Source organism: Artibeus jamaicensis, unplaced genomic scaffold (genome assembly GCF_021234435.1).
Source record: "Artibeus jamaicensis isolate MK-2021 breed Jamaican fruit bat unplaced genomic scaffold, CSHL_Jam_final scaffold_612, whole genome shotgun sequence".
NCBI lineage: Eukaryota > Metazoa > Chordata > Mammalia > Chiroptera > Phyllostomidae > Artibeus > Artibeus jamaicensis.
This window is the reverse complement of record NW_026522049.1, coordinates 5928652-5950285: the sequence shown is the minus strand read 5'-3', so window position 1 is coordinate 5950285 and position 21634 is coordinate 5928652. Positions and strand designations below refer to the sequence as shown.

Genomic DNA, 21634 nt, shown 5'->3' with positions numbered 1-21634 from the left:
CTTCGAGGTTAGCTTTAAGTGCAACCCCTGAGCATAACTGGATGAGGCAGCTGAGCTCCAGAGAAAGGCAGCCACTCTCCCAGCACCTAGCCACTGGCCCAGGATTGGTATACATGGCCCTTTGCGTCTCCTGGCTCCAAGCCCGGTGCATTTGCTCCCAAACCTGACTGGGAGGAACTAGAGAGAACCCAAAATGCTGTTGTAGAGGACTAGGATACACTGTCTCAAAATGTAGCACATGTAAAGGGATTATTTTGAGCCCTGTCCCTAAAAGTAGACTTAAACTCAATCACCAGACTCTTATCAGCCCAGACACAGCACTTAGAAGACTCTACATAAGAAACTCAGGAAAGCAACCTTATCTTCCACTAGTTTGCCTCATTTGTTTACATTCCCATAGTCTGCCACCCGTGAAGGCTGAAAACCTTTTTCCTTTTATCTCCCCAGATGTATTATTCTTCATGCTATCTGAGCCCAAGTTCTAACCATCCTCCAAGCTTCCCCTGTGTATGTGCGCTGTACCTGTTAATCAATTCTGTTTTTCTCTTGGTAATCGGTCTTTTGTCAATGCCATTCAGAGGGCCCTCATCCATGGAAACCGGGACACAGAGGGAAGAAGCGTTTCCTTCCCTGAGCCGTCTTTGGAGGCAATGAAAAGGGAGGAGTTGAAAAGAGGGGCCAGTCCCCAAAAAAGAAAAAGGTGAAATCAGCAATGCCTCTGAAATGGCTGTGCTGTTAAACTCATTTAAAATCTGTCTTTAGCAAAAGGAATTAAGACAATAACTTTGGAAAATTAGAGTGCAATGGAGTTATCAAAAATTACATTGGCAGGAAGCAAATAAGGGACTAAGCAAATAAGAAAGCTAGAAAGCGTATCTGTTCTTCAGTTCCACTCAAAAGGCTCAGGGGCACAGGAGGGCGAGGTCCCCCTAATACTCTTGAGCTTTTTTAAGGAAATTAAAAACCATGGTAGCTACTTGCAGCATAGGGAGGATGGGAGTGAGGAGGAGGAGGAGGTGACAGGATGGGAAGGGCTTTTAATTGGTGACAATGGCACAAAGGAAATGAAGTGCCCGTCCCAGGAAGAGGGAGGACCCACACCGAAGGTGCCCTGAAAGGTGGAGGCTGGTCTGGAGAAGACCATCTGGGTCACAGTCCTGCAGGGTGACCATGGGCAACCAGCCCATCCTGCTCCTGTGATCGTGGCTTCCGCTTTGTACAATTCAGACACTGGTGCTCTCTATATATAGGACAGTGGGCTGAAAGTGTCTAGCAGGATGCCTGGCATAAAAGTAAATGCACAATTAAGTAAAAGTTGCTATTGCTGTTTTAGAATTGTCTGTGACCTGAGAAAGACAAAGGATTAGAAAAATAAAAGTAACTCGGTGGTATTTTAAAATCAAACCAACCATATACTAAAGGAATTTGAGGAAAGAGGATAGAGACCAGCAGAAGAAACTTATTTATAGCAGCATGCCCTTTAAATGTACCTCCCTCGCTCCTTACCTGACAAAGCCAGATTCCGATAAAAAGCTCTTTTTGACTAAAATATCTTTCAAGTTTTCTCTAACAAGCCTTTTTTGGGGGGGAAAAACTTTTCTAAATTTTTCGCTACCTCTTATTTAGGTTTCTTAAATTTCCAGATTAAATGTCACCTCTTGAGAGAGACATCTGTGATGCTTCAAACTAGGGCTCAACCAACTTTTTCTGTAAAGGACTGGAGAATAAATATTTTACTTATAAAATGTCTAGTATAGCCCTGGCTGGTGTGGCCCAGTGGATTGAGCACCCGCCTGTGAACCCAGGGGTCACCAGTTTGGTTCCCAGTCAGGGTACATGCCTGGTCTGTGGGCCAGGTTCCCCAGTAGGGGGCGCTCAAGAGGCAACCACACATTGATGTTTCTCGTTCTCCTTCCCTTCCCCTCTTACTGAAAATAAATAAAGCCTTTTAAAAAAAAGTCTAGCATAACATGGATGCAAGGTAAGAGCTCATCAAATTATAACTCCTGGTGGTGGTAGTGTGATCATTATACTTCGCTTTAAGGAAAGGTGACTGAGGCCAGACCAGGTACAGGGAAATGGCTGAGTCTTCAGCATCACTTCCTTTCCTTTCTATGAAGAATCAACATGTGAGAAAACTAACCTTCCAAACCCAGTGCTGTAAAGTGGCCCGCGGTGAACATGAGTGCCAATGAGAGGCAACACAGGGCATGAGAGCTGCATCAGGAACTGCAGTCCTGCATGAGTTTCTTAAGGTCTCTGAGCAAACAGTTCCCTCATCACATACCCTGGGGGGTCATCACTCTGACCATCTCATGGGGTCACTTAAAGATCAGATGAGAGCCTCTATGACAACCACAGAAAACCTGTCAAGCACGATGCACATGCAAGCAAGACTTTTGGCCACAATCCCTTCTTTTTTTCATGCTGGTCAGAATGAATGCAAATATCCCCGCCACCTCCACGAACACAAAAAGGAAGCCATTTGGGCAGAGCTCCTTCATAGCACGATAAGCAAAAAATGCTGGCATCTCAGCTGCTTTGACTGACCCTGGCTTTCTGAGTAAACCACCTACTTCTCCACCTGGCTGCACAACAGAATCACCAGGGAGCTGTTTTAAAAAAATGCCTATGGCCACACCTCACTTAATTATTCAGGCTTAATTACTCGAGAGCAGGTGTGTGTGTGTGTGTGTGTGTGTGTAACAGCTCCTCAGTACTCTAACAGGCAGGCAGGGTTGAGAACACTCATCTAAAGCAATGGTTTCACATAGAGGTCATTCTGTGCCCCCGAGGACGTTAGGCAATACCCAGAGACATTTCTGGTGTTGTAAATGGGAGCTGGATGCTGCAGGCATCCAGTGGGAGGCCAGGAAGGCTGCCAAATACCCACTAACGAACAGAACAGGGACCCCAGAGCAAAGAATTATGCAGCCCAAAATGTCATCAGTGCATGTTGTTGAGCGAGGACACACGGAGGACTGGTTGAAAGAAAGTCAACAGCCCTGACTGGTGTAGCTCTGTTGGTTGGCCATCATCCTGCAAAGCAAAAGGTCACAGGTTGAACTCCTGGTTGGGGCACAAGCCTGGGTTGCTGGCTTGGCTCCGTGTTGGGGTGTGTGCAAGAGGCAGCTGATCAGTGTTTCTCTCACATCAATGTCTCTCTCTCTCTCTCTTTCTCCTTCCTTGCCTGCTCTCTAAAAATAAATAAAATCTTTTTCTTACATTAAAAAGAAAGAGAAAAGAAAGTGGATAGCTGACTGTACTGTGCGAATGGCTCAGCAATATCTCTGGTCCCACGGGCTCTGCAGAACCTTGTCACTCCCCCATCAAGCCGTCCTTCAGGGAGCCCATTTCCTCTCCCTGAAATGCGGAAGGTCTTTATGATGGCCTCAACAAATGCAATGCACAGGAAACATTACGCCAGATGTGTTTACTGAGCACATATTTTGTGCCTGGCTTTGGAGCACTGAGCGACCCCTCCGCTCAGGAACTGACATTGTGAATTCAAAGCTACAGAAAAAGTGGCTCATAAATCAAACGTTCTGCCCTGATGCTCACCTCGAATTTGCATGTAAAACAATGAAAGAAGAATCTTTTGTGACAGTAGAGTAACACATCCATCTCTGAGCAGCTATGCAAATTTGACTCACAATGGGTTTTAATGAACCCACCCAGCTGACATCCTCAGTGTCCTCCACAGTCGCCCAGCCCCAGGGTCCCCTGTTAAGTTCTAAATCACTGTCTGAAGCACAAGACTCCCTGTGCCTTCCCACTGCAAGTGGTAAGAAAAACTAACAGCCAATAAATTATACCCCGAGTGACGAGACCCTTCCAGGAAATTAAAATTCTGAATGCAAAAATGGAACTCGTGCCTGAAAGTGGGTTGTCCTTCCTTTGGTCAGCATGAAAATAAGACTAGTCCCCCCACCCCCAGTTCTAGCTTAGGAAGTATTTTTACAATTATGGGAAGATGTTGGTGTTAATTTACTGAACATAGGCAGAGGATAAAACGAGATAAAAATCCTTTAACTACCACAGTAACTATCAAGGTTACATGAGAAATGCTGGCCTCATGATGCCGTTCAATCATTCACTTCCCCAATCCACTTAGACATTCACTTTGTTGACTACAAATGGGGCCCTAGAAGTGCACAGAAGGCCATCTCTGCTCAGATGGCCTGCCTCTCTGTCTTGGGTCTAAGCATGGCATCTTCTTGGCAAATGCCAAAAGCAAAATTGCACAGATGTGGGCTCTTCAGATTAAGACCGTGTTCCCTTAACTCCCAGCGTTTGACCTGGGAGCCAGCAGAAGTGTTGACCAAGCTGCTGCTTCTGTTAATGAGGCTGCTGGGCACCAGGGTGGCAGGGAGACCAAGAGGGCGTGAAATCATTACTGACATTGCTGACTGGGACCAACAGGGACCCAGGGGCTTCAGTGAGAAGACCACAAAATAAATTAACATCTTGGGAGTGCTTAGATCAATAGGAATAGTTTGCTTTGCATTGGGTTTGGGGTCCTTTTAAAAACATCTATTCGAACTTAAAGTCGCCTAGCAGAATTTTTAAAAAATAATAATTTTAAAACTCGACTGTAGTTCTGTGGGTGTTTAAAAACTCCTGGTGACAGCTTTGTTTCTAAAGTCATTGCTTCTGTTTGTGTACACCCGGTCTCTTTTGGTTTTTCCTCCGGGTCATATCGACACAGTTCTAATCATTTTAAATTGTCCTTACAGTTAAAAGCAGAAATGGAGAAAACCATTTTTAACACCCCGCTCCCCCCAAGGATTTTAATAAAAATGTTTCCATCCCAACTTTATTTACACTGATTCTGTATCAGAGGCCCTCACACTACAACCTATAGGCTAAATCCTGCCCATGGCCTTTCTCCGTAAAAACGTCTTAGTAGAACACAGTCATGCCCATTTGTTTCCGTATTGTCTATGGCTGCTTTTGTGCTACAGAAGCAGAGCTGATTAGTGGTGACAGAGACCATCTGGGCCCACAAAGCCTAAAATATTTACTATCTGAGCCTTTGGATACAATGTTTGCCAACCCTTGCTGGAAAGCAAGCACTGGGGGCCAGAATAGCACATGGTATTCCATAGAGTGTATCCCTCCCGTGGTTAAATAAGTCTGTTTGTTAATATCTGTTTGTCCTGCTAGAGAGACGTTCTTTGAGAGCTAAGGACTTCATCTATTTTCTCCCCAGGGGCTAAACACAGAGACTAGCACAGTGGATACAAATTAACAAATATTTGTTGAATGAATAAGCTAAGTTGCTAGATAGACTTTGAGTTGTTGAGGGCCATTAAGCACGTTTAGGTCTCGAGTCAGAGCCTGATTCACAGGAAGTTCTCAGCAACTGTAGGTTTGCTAAACAAATGCACAGACTCTACATGTAGAGAATGGATTTGTTTCACAGGACAATTAATGGCCAAGACAAATCCTTGTCTATGTTATAATGAATCTCTTGTCTGCCGTTCTATTGGTGCCCATTCTTTCTTTAACTTCACAGAATCCTTTCTGCTTCAAGCCCTGATAGCTGACACTTGGCTCTGAGGGTGCTAGTCTCATCACTGGTTTGCAAAGCTGGCCCTCCATCCTGCAGAATCCATCTGTGCTTCACGATGTGGTTCCCAAAAGCCTTCAGGGGCTCCGTGGGTGTACTCAGCCTGGCATTCATCCCCAAGACACACAGGCATTTTGCCCACGAACACTTATACGCACGACAAACCAGGGACAGATCAGATTCTGGAAGGACACAGAGAAAAGTACTGAGTTGAAGAGCCCCCTGGCCTACCACTCACAAAACGTACCTGTCACTTGGATATGGAAGATGGTTTAATAGGAAGAAGAAGGAAGTCAGACTCTCAAGGAGGCCACAAGATTTGGAAAAATAACTATGAGCTTGAGAGTCAGACAGACCTGAGCAGAAATCTCCGATACTCTCCAGCTGTGTAAACTTAAGCCAATAAATTAACTTCTCTAAGATTAAAAACACCTTAAAGGCAAATTGTATGTAAAATGATAATGTTGAAAGGGAATCGTGATAGATTTAAGGAGCCTAACAGTGACAGGTGCTATATCATTGTACTGCTCTTTCCCTTCCATATTTCACCGTCATGCAGAGAAAGGTCTTTGGAAATTTCCACTTACCAAGCATTCCTTTCTTGGAACTGGACAGACACATGTCCTTCTCTGCACTTGGCAGGGCAAAGCTCACCACAAACACCTCCACCCCATCAGCCATCAGGGCCAAACCCAAGACGAAAAAGAGGGTCCACTGGAAGCGCCCGTGGCCGCACTCATCAATGATGGTCTCATACTGGTGAGCCAGCTCTTCCTCATCTTCCATCCTTTCAGCCATCAGGTCTGCCTTGCCCCGCAGGCCATCGGCCCTGGAGGGCGCCATCTTGGTCTTCTTGACCTTGACATCATCCGGGTGAGGGATGCCCTGGTACTCGCCCTCATAGATCTCATCCTCCTCATCATGGCCTTCGGTGACATCACTCTGTGCGTCCTCTTCTGGGTTGGACTCATTGCCACGATAGTAGCCATCATGGGCATAGCCCTCATAGTTGTCCTGGTATTTGTAGTCATCCATTCCTCGGTGCCGGGACTGTCTGGTTACCTCTTGAGCTATATCTTGCACACTGTGGTACCAGTTTGGGCCGTTTCAATAACCATCATCCATTTTCTGTGCAGAAGTTCAAATGCAGAACTTGTTTGTGTGACTTCTGGGATAGAAGTGACACCTGTATTTTCTCCCAATGTCTCTCAAGTAGAGCAGAGCTGTGTATAGACAACCTAAGTATCCTTTCGCCGTCTGTGTATATTGGGAATCTTTGGAAAATTTCAAATTCTGCTCTAGTCTCCTTCAGTGACCCAGAGACCTTATGTTGAGAGATGCTGATTAGCGATGGGTCCAGCTGGGTTCCTTGACAAGGTGCTGGCAGGACGTGGCAGCTTGCTGGCTGGCCTGACTTGTCCTGTTACTGAAGGTTATGTCCTGGGAGTACAGAGAAGGGAAAGAGAAGAGGATTACAAACTGACAAAATCCCAGCGAACACTCTCAGAATTAAACAAATACATTTGCTAACGCCAGCACGTCATGTGCAAGGTGTAGGAAACCTTGATGAGACATTGGGATTTGTAGAGAATGAATGAAGCTTGAGTCAGTGAGACAATAAGGAGAGAAAGAAGAGGGTCAGAGAGGTCTTTGAAGTGTTGATATACCCATAAAAGGAGTCAAGTCTTACCCAAGAATAAAACAAAAAGCAGGCAAAGGATTTTCAATGCAAGACAATTCTGTGTTGCAGATTTTCTGCGAACATTTTTCTAGCCTTTGGCAACAAAACAGGTTTACCACAGCTCAGCTTCTGTTAGGAAAATGCCAGCTTTCTGACTTTGTTATAAAGGGGATGGACAATTTTACATCTAGAAATGGGTGGGAAAGAAATATCCAGGACCATGTTTCCCAGGGCCCACCTTACTTTTAAAACTCAGCCTTGTGTTTTGAGGGCCACTGTAACCTTGTACTTGGGCTTAAATAGGCAGGACCCACTGCTGAAGACCCAGAGTCAGAGAGCTTGAGTCTGAAACTTGATTCTGCCACATGATCACTGTGTCTTTCTGAGCCTCGGTTTTCTCATCTCTACAACAGATAACAACAGTGCTTAACTCCTAAAGTCGTTCATAAAAGTGTTGGAACAGTGCTAGGCCTGCACGGTAAATGCTATTTAAACTTTATCATTATGGTTTCTCCTTATATTTCCAGTTCCAGTTCTGAAAGTCAGGACCCACTGTTGTCAGAGCCAAGTTCCTGTATCCCAATTCTAATCACTGGGTTCCCCTGGTGACTCCTGTATGTCCAGTGGTCAGGCACAACTTGCCCTAAATGCCTTCCCAGAACCCCAGTTCTCACCAGGTTTGGAAACACCAGTTACTATTGCTGACTGTGCTAAGTGTGTCACATCTCTTATCCCTGATTCTCACAACATGCAGAAGAGGAAGGAAAAAAGGTATTTGCATCTTTCTGTTACAGACAAAGAAACTGTGGTTCAGATGGAGTTAGGTCAAGGCCACAGAGCTAGGTCCAGTGATGCCAAAGTCAGTTTTTTCCATAGCCCCAGTGCTTCCCAAATGCTGTTCCAAGGTACTGTCACTTTAGATGACCTGGGGAGCATGCAGAAGGGCTGGTTCAAGGTCAGAAATCTGAGTTTTCCCACTGTTGCCCAAGAAGCTATGAGGCCCAGCTGCAGTCCCCCAGGAGTGGAGGCCGGGCCCCTCCTACCTCCCTCACCCTCCTCCAAGTCTCCCTCAAATACAGGTGGATGCTCAGATCCCTTCTTTGGAGCTGCTGGAAACCTAATCCCAGGCAAAAATCTACCTGCCAAAGTGTACGTATGCCATCAACCTTTACAGGTCCCCTTGTCACACCTCAAATCTGCACTGTCATTTCATCAAGCTTGGCAGATGTCACCTCACAACAGACGGGACCCACTTGTCCTTGACATGGCAGTTGGACTCCTCCCCCTGCCCCCAGCACATCCCTGGATCCCTGCCCCGCACCTGCCTGCCTGGCCCTGCTCACCCTCAGTCCCGAAGAGGTTCCGGTTCAGGCGCTCATAACACATTTGTGAATTCAAATAACACAACACATTTCTCTCAGTGATATGCCCAAGATCAATGGTTCTCCAGTGCAAAGTGGGCCAGGACCACTCAGGATATTGGGAGAACTCGTTAGAAATGCAAATCCTCCTCTGCCCCACCCCAAAGACTCTGAATCTACAAAGTGGGTACAGGACATGGACATCTGCATTTTCCCAAAACACCGCGAGGAATCCAGTGGACTGCACTTCGAGAAACAGCGCTGTGAGAGCGAGCAAGAAATATTCACTAAGAACCGATTCCCACTTTATCCTTTTCAATTTTCCATCATCCCCAGTAAATAATGTGTATTTGACCATGCTGGCCCAGGCCATGCCAGATTAATATTCTAAATCTGTTTTTATTATATCCACTTAGGGACCACAGGACGAATATAAATCACATGTAAACGGCATGAGAGTTTTGAAGAGAGCTATAAAAAATGAAGAAAGAATGCCGGCTGCCAGAGAACTGGTGTGTTATTTCCATTCGGGGGGCTCCGCGAAAATGTCATGAACTTGAATTGGGAGAGTTGCAATTCTAAAGGCACATGAGGGAAATGTCACACAGGGCGAAGGTCCTGGGGACTCGCTCTGCAGGAAGAAGTTGATCTTCCTCAAAACTGACACTACTCACCGGATCCGGTTAAAGAAATAGCTCTGAATGTCAAGTGCAGTGGAGGAGGAAGGAATTTCTGCTCCATGTTACTGTTATTCTTTCTCTTATCATTGAGAAATGCCAAGTTATATTCTCAGCATTTCCTAGAGCATACAACTATTAATCATTTTCAGTGTTAGGAGTTGCACTGTGACTACCCCAGGAAGAGAAGATGAAGCCCTTATCCCCAGAACCTCAGAATGGGAACTTAGATATATGGTCTTTATAGAGGTGATCTAGTTAAGTGAGGTCATTAGGGTGGGCTGTAATCCAAGTGACTGGTGCCCTTCTAAAAGGGGGGACTGAAAAGCAGAGACAGACTCTAATACAGAGGGGAGGTGACGGGAAGACATGGGGAGACCACCGTCTACAAGCCAAGGAATGCCTGAGGCTACCAGAAGCTTTGAGAGAGGCATGGGAACAATTCTGCCTGACAGCCCTCCAAAGGGACAGGACCTGCTGACATACGGATTTTAGGTCGCTAGCCTTCAAATCCGTAGAGACAATACATTTCTGTTGTTTAAGCTACTCAATTTGTAGTATGTTATGGCAGCCCCAGAAAACTAATATATTCAACAACGGTTGTTTTCGCAATAACCGTTGTTGAATAAACGGTTGATAAATTCTAAGAAGCCTAGAGTTTATCAACCAAAGAGCAATAACACAGCCAGAAGCTTAACTACTCACTGAGTACTAAGGTGAGCATTTGGTAAGCAGTACCTTATGTATTCTCATAGCCAATAGTGCAGCAAGGCTACTCTTCCCATTTCACAGATGAAGAAACTGAGGGCTAAGATGACTAAAGAATGTACACAAATTAACACAGAGAATTAATCTTAGGGTCTGATTTGAAGCCAAGTTCAAAAAACAAAAAAGTAGGGGTGATGTACAATGAAAGAGATTGGAACTCTCTCCCAATCTCTCTTATCCTTGAGCCAAGTCAAAGTCACAAGCTGAGTACCTGAAGAGCTAAGCTTGACATTGAGGTTCTGACTCTCAGGTAACTAACTGTTCACCCAACCTCGACAAACATTCCCCAGGACCATTGGTGATAGAGGCATTGTAATAGACATGACATGGCTTGATCTCCCTTCTCAAAAGGTCTGCCTCTCGTAAGACAGTAGAACAATACAAAGCATCATGCAGTAATTTAAAAAAATACAATCTTAATCATTAATAATGTTATCTTTCATTCACTGACTACTTGCCTTGTGGCTTGGTTCCAGGCACTATACCAAGTTTATCATGTGCTTTATTTACATCTTTGAAGTTGGACTCCAGGTTCAAGTGCCGACTCCACTACTTCCTACTACCTGTGTACAAGCTACGGACCACTCTGGGCCTCAGTTTCCTCATCTGTAAAATGATTACAATGGTACCCACATTGTAGGGTCATTGTGAGGATTTGGTGTGATAATCCATGAAAAGCCCTTACAGCACAGTGCCTGGCACAGACATGATCAGTACAAATTTGTACTTATTCTCATGTTGCTTGTTGGCTTTAGTATTATCATCTGAATGAGTGTTGATCGGTAAAATGTAGCCAGGATCTCAGCTTGAGCCCACACTCTCTCTGCTTGAGACTCCGGGCCTATCTGGGCTGAGCTGGGGAACCAAGTACAAAGAAAAACAAACTGACATTTAGTTGCACGAGAACAACCGCCTTTCAAAAGTGTTCTAGTGCTAATCTGTTAAGCATCCTCCCCTCTTACATCCTATTAACCTCTGAATCTACACTATTTGATTCAAAACCACTGTGTGGTAAACACTTGTTCCTGATTAAATATCACAGAGAACAAAGCTAAAAATAATATCATCATTAAATGATGCAATGCTTCCCAAAAATCTGTTCTGTAAAACAGTAGGCCTTTAACAGGCTCACTTAAAGGGGAGGAAAAAAAGAATTCCAAACTGAGGAAACCTTGGATACTCTATTGCCCATCCTCTTTTGGAGATTTATAATGCAAGTTGCTATTGCAAAGACCTCAAGAAGAGCTGAATAAAACCTACTTCACACCACAATGAGCTACCGCAATGCACCCTTCTGAGCCGCCGCCATCGAAAGTCAGACAACAGCTACGATGTGAAGAACCGGGACTCTCAGATGTGGCTGGTAGGAAGGAAAACCGGTTTAGCCACTTTGGAAAACAGTTGGGAAGTTTCTTAAAATGCTAAACGTATTGTGAGAGCAACATTTACGTACTGATTTACCATTTTTCTGCAATTTGATCATTTTTTTAGATGTTTAGAATTGCTCCAAGAGACCCCTTGGCACTGTGCACACGTCTCCATGATCCCTTTCTATTGTAATTATGTAGGTGTCTCTCTGCCAGGAGATTTCGGCAACTCCAGGATAGCTAAAGCAGGGGATTTTTGAATTATTTTTGAATCTCCAGCATCAAACACAGTCTTTCAACACAGCAGGTTTGTGAATGCTTGCCCAGTAAAGGGGATTAACGGTTATTCGGTGCCTCGCTGAAAGTCAGTCAGAAATGGCCCAGGAGCCGGAGTGCCCATGCCCATGCTGTGCACAGGCCAACTGGTTTACCTTTGCTTTAAAAGCCTGGTCAGCTGACATCCTGAAGATGCCACCTTTCACAAGGAGCCCTGCACTCTGCCTGCCCTTCTGGCCTTCTCTGAACATCAAGCTCCCAACTGAGATTGTCGGGTCCAAGGTTTGTAAGGAATGCTTGAGTTATTTGTTACCAACTTCCTGACTATAAAATATATCTTTTTTTATTTTTTAAAAATATTTTATTTATTTATTTTTAGAGAGAGGGGAAAGGGAAGAAGAGTGGGAGAGAAACATCAATGTGTGGTTGCCTCTCATGTGTCTCCTACTGGGGACCTGGCCTGCAACCCAGGCATGTGCCCTGACTGGGAATCAAACCAGTGACCCTTTGCTTCATGGGCCTGAGCTCAATAAAATATATCTTAACCACCTGTATATATCTATACCTCCTGAAATGCACTGTCTGATGGTTCTGGGTAGGCTCCATCAACCTGTGGGCTGAGAACACCAGGAATTATCTGGCTGCTACAGGGAGACAGTGTTCCTGAGGCTTCTAGCCACCAGTGTCTGCCCATTAGTATGACATCAGAAGTATGTCTCCCTTCTGAAGGTGTATACATGACGCATCATTGTGTCATATGCCTGAAACAAATATAATCGAGTGCGTCAAATAAGATTCCATTTTTAAAAAGAGGGGAGGAAAAAAGTATTTCTCTGTTCTTAGCTGAGTCATCTATTGCGTTAAAGCAGAAATCTAGTTTCCCAGGTGTGAGAAATAATTGATTATTAAATGAGAACCAAACCACGTGATCTTTTGCTGGAGAAAAAAAAGAAGCACTTGGCCCTGGCTGGTGTAGCTGAGTGGGTTGAGTGCAGGCCTGCGAACCAAAGCATCACCGATTTGATTCCCAGTCAGGGCAGATGCCTGGGTTGCAGGCCAGGTCCCCAGTATGGGGTGTGCTAGAGGCAACCACACATTGAGTTCCACTCTCTCTCTTTCTCCCTCCCTTCCCCATCTCTCTAAAATAAATAAAATCTTTTTAAAAAAAGAAAAGAAACACTTTAACGGTGTATTCAATCTTTTAAATCAATGCTTGCCTTAACTGGAATGTTTGGGATTATTCTTTGTTTTAAAATATAAAAGCAAGATAATGTATGGAGAAGTTCATCAAAGTATTATTTAGAAAAATCAAACCTGGAAAACAACCCACAGACTCAGCCACAGGGGCTACGTAATAAATGTTAGCATACTCACACAGCTGAATATTATGGTGATAGAAAAGCCATGGTTTTTTAACTACTGTACTTTTTAAAAAAGAAAATGATCATACTATAATAAGTAAAAATGCCAGATAAATCATACAAACATTGATCTCATTATACCAAGTTTCCGAGATGTTATATAAATGGATTTACATTATGCAAATGTCCCTGGCAGGAGTCTCTGAAATGCTAATTTTCTCCCTCTCTGCTCCTCTGGGTCCCCAGGCCAGGCCAGTGTTGTCTGCCCTCACACCACCCGTGGGCAGATCCCTTAGTGCCAGTTCCATATGGATTCCTGGACCCCACTCTACACCTTTTGAAACAGAAGGGGGGCAGAAATCTGCTCTATTTGCAAGTTCTTCAGGAAATTCTTGCGCCCCCTCAAAGTCAAGAAGCTCTGGCCCATGCTCCTCCTCATCCTCCATCAAGCAGTAAACAATTTCTTAGGGATTCAAGGGCAAAGCCAAGCAAGTCCTCAGCCAAGTCCTCAGCCAAACCAGACCCTTCCAGGAGCTGAGCTGGAAGGAAAGGGACCTGTGCTTTGACTTGCAGGGGTGGTACCCAAGCCCTGAGGGCAGGGGACTCCTGGGAGGAGAGGGTGAGTTCCCTGAGGGGGGACAGAATGCTGTCCCTGTCACAGCAGCACCCTGAATGAGGGACAGCTGTGAAGTTCTGACACAGGCTAGTCACACTGTGGGCCTGGCAGCAGCAAACGGGGTCCCAATCCCAGCACCACCCATAAACAGAATCAAGAATCGCTGAGTGGGTCACTGCATTTATCCAAACCGGAGCTGCCCAGCAGATGACAGCAAGCCTGCTCCTGCAGGCAGCACAGAGTAGTAGCAGAGAGGACAAGCGGAATCCCCGCAGCTGCGGCCACGGACTAAGCAGGCACCCCCTCTGTTTGGGGGATGACTTCGGCGGTCCAGTGGAGTGTGGGAGGAGGCCCCGAAAGTGACTGATAGTGGCCATCTTACCAACCCTGCTGCAACTTGACGAAGAAAAATGGATGTTTCCAATGCCTTCATGTGATGTTGTAAAGCAAATTCTTATCCCCTGTATCCATAGCACAGACAGATACCAGCTCTGCCGCTTCAAGCTCAGATACTCAGCGTAACTTGTTTGACCTTTAGACTTCAGTATCTTCATGTGTAAAATGAGGAGCATATGGGTTTCTGTTCATTGCACTGTTATAAGAATTAAGTGAGGTGATACGTTCAGAAAGCTTGGTACTGTGTCTATCACCAAGAAAGAGCTCAATAAAAAAAGCTAGTATTATAAAATGCACCACAGACATACAGGCCTTTCCACGCACTCACTAATCTCTACATTAATGAAAACCAGAGCCAATGAGAGCCTTCCTCTCATCCCACAAACAGCCAATCCACAGCCTTCTTAGGGGAGAACCTCTGGGTTTTCAGTTCCCCCACCCTGTGGGGCCTTGTTCTGAATCCCCAAAGAAATAAGGTCCAGAGACCAGCCTTCCACGCCATCTTCAGGTGCTTCCACCCTTCGCGCCCTCTCCTGCTCACTCGTCACTAGCGACAGAGGACTGCTCTTCCCCCAACTCACGGTAGGAGGGACCCCCGCTCCCTGAACCCGTTTCTCAGATCCATATGTAGTCAATAGTGACGGTACTTCTACTCTGTGGGTGTGCTGCAATGTCCCCTTCATCAGAATGGCCCCGTGGGTGCTTCACTTCCTCAGAGTGGGAGCTTGGGTGCTGCAGGTGCTACCTGTGAGCACTGTGTTGGTGACTTGTCCCCTCCTTCAGCGGGTCACAACCTGCATGTGTTTAAATCAGCACACCGTCTCTGTCTTCTCAGCACAAGTCCCACGTTGTCCTTGAAATAGTACTTTTGTTAATTAACCCGCTCTAGTACGTTCTAATTCCTATCTCCATCTCCTAGTCCCTGGAATCACTCAGCCTCCGGGTGCGACTGACCCTGTGGTCCCCCTCTGCCCCCAACTCTAGTGCATTACGTCTCTATAATTAGTCCCCTCCTTCTCTCCATCTCGCCCCTAATTGAGCTTTGGCAAAGTATAAACTTTGTAATTAAAAAGGGCTACAATGTTGCCAAGAATGCAGATCTTCGTGAGAGAGCCTAGCATTTTGTACATGTACAGTTCTGGGCTCCGCTCCAAATCCTAGAGTAACAGCAAAAGAGACGGGGAAAGGAAAAATCCCTTTATGAGCTTGATTCTGTCCTCCAAAGCTTTCTCACACAATCTCATTTAATCCTCCCAAAGACCTGGGAGGTGGGTTTGGATGACAGGAGCTCAAAGAGGCCGACCCAAATGCCCAAGGTCACACACCTGGGGGGAGGCAGAGCTGAGTTCAAACCTGAACCCCTGCCGAGGTCTCTGGGTTTCCCACATCACCACGGAACTTCAGGCACTATCCCCAGCTGGCACCTGATAGGATCATCTAGCTGGGTGACAGAATTCCTCGACAGGCTTCTTTCCACAGTTTGGCTCTTTCCTGTTGAAATCACTCCTACGCATTTGGCAAGGAAAAACGTCAAATGATGTCAGCATTTAAAAAAAAACCCTCTGCTTAAGCCTGCCAAGGTGGTATTCACATACCACCATCACCGTTGCAGCTGTCTGCCTAGATTGGAAGCAGCCTGAGGGCAGACTGCGTCTCCCACTGGTCTTTGTCCCCCATGCAGCAGGTGGCAGGACTCTGCATGGACGGGCACTAAGTAGATATGTTACCACAGAAGAAAAATGAAGAGAAGATTGGATTTCTGCCCAGATGAAGCCCAGAGCAGCAGAAACCCCACAACCCCCCACAGCATCCTTCGGCTTGTCCTTGGATACGAAAGGGAAGTCTGAGACAGCTATGTCTAGGAGTCCTGAGCGGAATAGAAGGCAGGAGAGGGCCAAAGTGGATGACGGGAAGAAGATCATTTTTCTAAGGCATGCATTTTCATTGCCCTCCTATTCCTGAATCACTTTATTCCAGAGGGTTGTCATACACAAAAAGGGGGAGAGATTCAGAAGACCCAGCAGGGGCATTTTCACGGGCGCCTCAGACGCTACTAGAATCACTCCAGAAACAGATGGCATATCCCAGCAGCAAGCTGCGTGAAGGACAACTCCTGCTCGGGCATTTCCCGGGTCCACCCCCAGAGCTGCCTGCTGCTGTCACCCAGAGCCCTGAAACCAAATTCACGATGTCTGTCTGTGTCCCTGAATATGTGACTGTCATGAGCAAAATGGTTTTTGGAAACTTCCACCTCTGAAAAGCAACTAACCCCGTGTTGTTTTTTTTTCAAAGGGAAGAACGATACTTTTCATTAGGAACCACATAGTAATGATTCCCCCTAGGAATCTCAGGGGGAAAAAGGTACTTTGCAAGCTATCGTGCATATAAATAGAAATGTAGACACACAACTTTTTTCTCAACAAGCAGTGGTGTCTGCTGGGGGACTCGAAGCCAGCTGTTCAGACACCAGTAAGTCTCAGCTACACTGGAAATGCTGCAGCCACTTCCACCAGGCTCAGCGACTGCAGCCAGACTCTTGGTTCCAGCTGACCAAGCAGACGTGGTGGACATGCCCTTCGTTCGCATGAACTGGACGAGTCTCCGCCTCATTGGGCACCTGACCAAGGAGGCCACTTTCAGTGACAGCGACTAGAAGGATTTCCTCACTGAGCCCGTTTTTTGCTCTTGACTCAGGGCACTTTCCACACAAAGGTTCTTCAGTCCCACCTTTTTAAATGTTCAGCAAAAAAAAATGGTTTGCAGAAAACCACTTATGCTTCAGTTCCACGTCTCATAGTTACCTGGCCCATGGTCTTAACTGACTTCCTCCCTTGTCACCCTCCTGGGCCTCTCTGGAAGACATCCCTGGGGCTGGATCATAATCCTGTGGGGATGATGTAGCTAAATAAGGGATCCTAACCTGAAACATCAGACTTTCAAACTTCTAAATTGATCAGAGGTCCTGTTTTCCCTTCTCTGGACATCCCTGACTTTAAACTTGCTCTTTTTATAAAAGAATCAAGCCAAGAGGAAAGATGAGAAGTACTACATCTAACATTTATATCCTTCTGAGAATAATAGTTGACAAACCAGAAGCCCACGCCAGTATCCTGTTAAAGAAGCAACCCTGTAAGAAGGTGCGATCCCAGGCATTGACTGAAGCTTGCTGAAGTGGGCGATGGCTTGCTCCACTCGGGCCTCCACACATCCAGACTGAGGCTCTCATTCCCCAGCTGCTGTGAGTGCAGAATGCTCTGAGTCCTCCCTATTGGCTGCCTGGGACCAAAGGGAGTGGCCTCACCCAAGGCCATGTCCTTCCTAGAGCACCACAAAGCCAATGACTGAGAGAAGCATGGATGCGAAGACCAGGCCCACTTGCCCCAAAACGACCAACTCTAGTGGGCCTTTCCAGCTCCAGCACCCCCACACCTCATGATGACACTCAGCCCACCTTCTCCCTCAGGCCGATCCTGAAGGAGACACAGGATTGCTCCCAAGAGCACCCATCCTGTGTGCTAATCCCCCTCTGCTTCCCAGGGAATCCACCTGCAACAGGTATTACATGCCAAGCACTGTTCTCAGCATTTACGTGTACTTAGCTCTTAGAGGTAATTACCATTATTGCCCTTGTTTAACAGATAAAGTGGTGACTCCAAAATTTGAGGCCTGAGACCTTGGAAGGCTGGATTAGCCATGAACTGAGTTGAAAAACCTGTGAGTGCAGCAGGTTTGGTTAAGATGGGGCACGGTGGGAAGACGCGGATTGGTGCAATTTAGCCATTATTATGCAGTAGCCTCAGGGAGAGACAGAATGGCATGCTGGTTACACACACAGATTCCATGGCCAGACCACTTGGAGTTGAGTCTCAGCTCTACTACTCTTAGCCATGTGACCCTGGGCAAGATACTGCACCTCTCTGGGCTGTGTTACTCTCATCTGTACAATAGGGAGAATATTTATACTCCTCTCATATGCTTGCGATGACACTTAAATGAGTAAAAATAAATATACAAAACTTGAGCTTGACTTAGAAATGCTGACCATAGTGGTCCTCACACAATATGTACCATATTAGTGAAAAATAAACACTAGGCCTTCAATTAAGATCGAACTAAAGAATTCGTATACAGTATGTAGGGGAAGAGGAAGTTCTGGACCCTTGTAGGGTCCCTGGCTGGTCTTGAAAATGAAAATCAAAGGGAAAGGGGGAAAACATACAAATGTAATTACTGTAAGTTTTACGTAACACAGGAGCCTCCATAAAGAAATGAAGACACAGAGAAATGGTTAGACCTGAGGATTTTCATGTTAGGTTTCATAAAGAATTGAGGCAAGTGCAGTAAACTGGGGGTAACTGAGCAAGGCCTGTGTGTTGGGATTCTTCCCAGTGTTTGTCTTCAGAGAAAAGAACCCTCCAGGTGTGGGGAAGGCACCTCTCATATGAGGGTTTCATGGCCTATTTCAGGGGAAAAGGACAAGGGCCAGAGAAGACAAGATGTCAGAGTGACCCTGCTGATTCTGTCGTTTCTCAAACTCCTTCAGCCTAAAATAGTCACCATGCCAAGATGCCATATTTGGGGGCAACGTGTCCTGAACCCCGGTAGGCACACGCTGGTGCCTAGGGAGGGTGATTCACTGGATCTGAAAACTTGCTTCCCAGAGGAGCTAAAACCTGAGCTTGACTTTGAAAGGTGAACAGGAGGTGGCCAGATGGATAGAGTGGCAGAGAACCCAAGACAGAGGGGCCCACATGACCATTTCCCCCAAAAGAGGACCAATAAGTAATAAAAGCCAGACATGAAATGGTTTTGTTGTGTTCATCCTTCTCTCTAATACTGGGGAATCCCTGACAGGTCCAAAGAGAAGGAGAAAGGCTTTCAATTTATTTGTGCAAAATAAATAAACCCCAGTCCAGCCCATCTGACCTTGTCATGCATCTGTCTTCCCTGAGTGGTGGCCTGTCACTACTGACCATGGAAAACCCCATGTTGACAGACTGGTCTTCCCCAAAGCCTCCCAGTAGTGCCTGCTGACAGCCAGCTTCCTTCCTTACCCTCCGGGAAGAGTGTTCAAAAAGTAATCAACAGGAACTGGCATTTACCTTTCTTCTAATTATATTTGAACAGGCTTCGGGGCCATATGGCTCAATAAATATTCCTAAACTCTCTACCTGACTGTTCTTATCAATTCTGCTGGAGAAATAGCATTCCAAAGGTCAGAAGCTTGACTCTGGCAGGCAGATCGATTCTGCCTGGATCTCAGCGAAATGGGCCACACAGACTTCACATAGAAGTAAGGCACTGACTCTCTCTGCAGAAACCTTATTGTTCAGTGAATTATTAAATATCACAACTTCAATAAACAATAAGAGAGGCTCAAATTTGTGTGGGATCAAGGCACTTCCTGAATTCTTATGTACTTTAGATACATGAATATGGAAAGTTGGAACCGAAGGTCACAAATAGTGAAGAAAAAAGCCAGACCATGAGCGGTCAGACCTGCCTGTCTGGCTGGGTCACCCACCTGCAGCCCCTTGGCCCACAAGCCCAGCCCCATCTAGTCCTCAGAGAAAAGCAAACTCAGCCTCCAGGCTGCCACACCAGCCTGCAAGCAGTAGGTCCATCATTCTTATGATGTGCCTGACCCTGTGCTTGGCTAGAATCCCCATCGTCCCCTCCTTGGTATCCCCTGTAGAATCACCCCATAGTGACACTTTTACTCATTAACAGTCGCAAATGGCACAGCACACATGTTAGTGAGATTTTAGGTCAACAAGCCTCTCTAGGCACACCTTGTTCAGCAGGCAAAAAGCATTCCCTGATAAAGAACTATAGAGCAATTCAAAACTTTGCTGATTTTCCTTCTTCTCTATCTCTGGTGTTTATCTAAGGCATATGTGCTGGACACATCTGGGAATGTTCACTGTGCCATTATTCATGATCACCCCAAACTGGAAGCAACCTGCCTGCCCAAAGGCATTATACCAACTTTATCAAACAGGAACTGAAGTTCATGAGGTCCAGAGATGGGAGTGGGTCAGCCCAGGGTCATATATTTGCAAGGCAGAGCGGAAGGGGGAAACCCAACATTCCCCATACCATGTGCATTGTTGTGTCAGTATCTATCACCCCTCAAGTCACTGAGCCAGAGCTTCCTGCTTGTCTGTCCCACCATGTCTGTGTCCCTGAAACACTGTCTTCTCTCTCTCACACAAGACAATAAACAAAACTGCCCATGACTGATTTCCAGCTGATTTGGCCTAAATTCAATTCTCTCCCGCACTGGCCCAGTGCTCCAACATCCCTGTGCCCTGTCTGGGTTCCTGTAAGAAAGAAGCTCTCGGATTCATCTAGACCCTGAGGGTTAGTTACGTAACACAAACATGGGCGGCAATTTCCCTGTGTACACTAAAAAAAATGGGAAAACTTTGTGGGTCCTCATAGTTATAGTTTAGGTTTAATATATATGCAATCAGGCTGTCTCTGAAATGATAAGCGCATGCATTTCATTCACATCTAGTCCAGTGACCCCTTTGGTGGTCATTGTACATGGACTTCACAGGAGAAGTTGTTCTCCTGTTAATATCAGTGGACAGATATGAAAGCTGAGTGCTTTTGAGAACTAGGATGTGAGACAACTTTGAGAAGATGAAAGCTGCTTTTATTCTTTGTTGGCAAGATATCCTTGTGCTTTTCTCACATACTTAGATCTCTCCAAAGGCCTTGAAATGTTTTAAATGTATGGTGGGGGCCCACTCTGGGATCCGCCTCTCCTTGCTTAGACCTGGCAAGGGAAGTCACCATCTGCTCTGCTCCCAGGAAGAGCAGGGGGCACAGATGGTCTGGGTCTTCCTAAGGGGGTTCCCTGGCTCTGAGGTTGTTTTTCTCTTCCTTTTTTTTGAAGAACCCTCAATTTGGAAAATGTCAGGGCAGAGCAAAGTTAGCCCAGCTTTCTTGAACATGAGAAGCTAAATTGTACATATCAAGTCGGCAGGTACATTTTCAACAACCTGAAGCTGAGGTCCTACCACAAGGGTGGGGAGCACAAGCCAGGCATGGCAAACACTCCCCAGACAGGTTTTCTTCCCGCAGCACCTGCAGGGTTCCTTCCATTCCGCTGCCTTCTCAGGCTCACCTCTCCTGACTCCCCTACTCATGCACTTTGAAGAGCTGAACAAGGCACATTAGCAGACACGGCTGCCTAAGAAGCAGATGCCTCACAGAGTACAAGTGATCACCACGTATTAACAGACAGAAAAAAATTACAGACCAGATTTGTTTCTTTTCTTTTCTTTTTTGCTTCAGGGAGGAAAAATGGGGTGAAAATGTTTGATGTGAGAATAGCCACAAGCCTGAAAGTGACAGGTTTGAAGAGGCCAACTCATTGCATCCATCCTGCTGGCCTCGGGCTGTGGCACAGTAGATACTTGGAAAACAACACAGCTTTGTTTCTAGCTAGGAATCACACACTAGTCCCTAGGGCCCATCCCATGAAAAGAAGCTTCTGAGAGTCAATAATCTATCCACAGCAAGAAAAACTTCCTGTGATTTTTGCGAAA

General features: G+C 45.9%; 1 protein-coding gene across 5 annotated transcripts in view; it reads right to left on the bottom strand.

Annotated features, from left to right (window-relative positions):
- Positions 1-21634, bottom strand: part of SV2B (synaptic vesicle glycoprotein 2B) — a 92872-nt gene that overhangs the window by 36341 nt on the left and 34897 nt on the right. For all 5 annotated transcript variants that reach the window (XM_037145068.2, XM_037145066.2, XM_053658815.1 and 2 more), the window contains exon 2: positions 6160-7012. In XM_037145068.2, the coding sequence (XP_037000963.2) occupies positions 6160-6607 (448 nt within the window). In that variant the 5' untranslated portion in view covers positions 6608-7012. The remainder of the gene's footprint in view (positions 1-6159; positions 7013-21634) is intronic.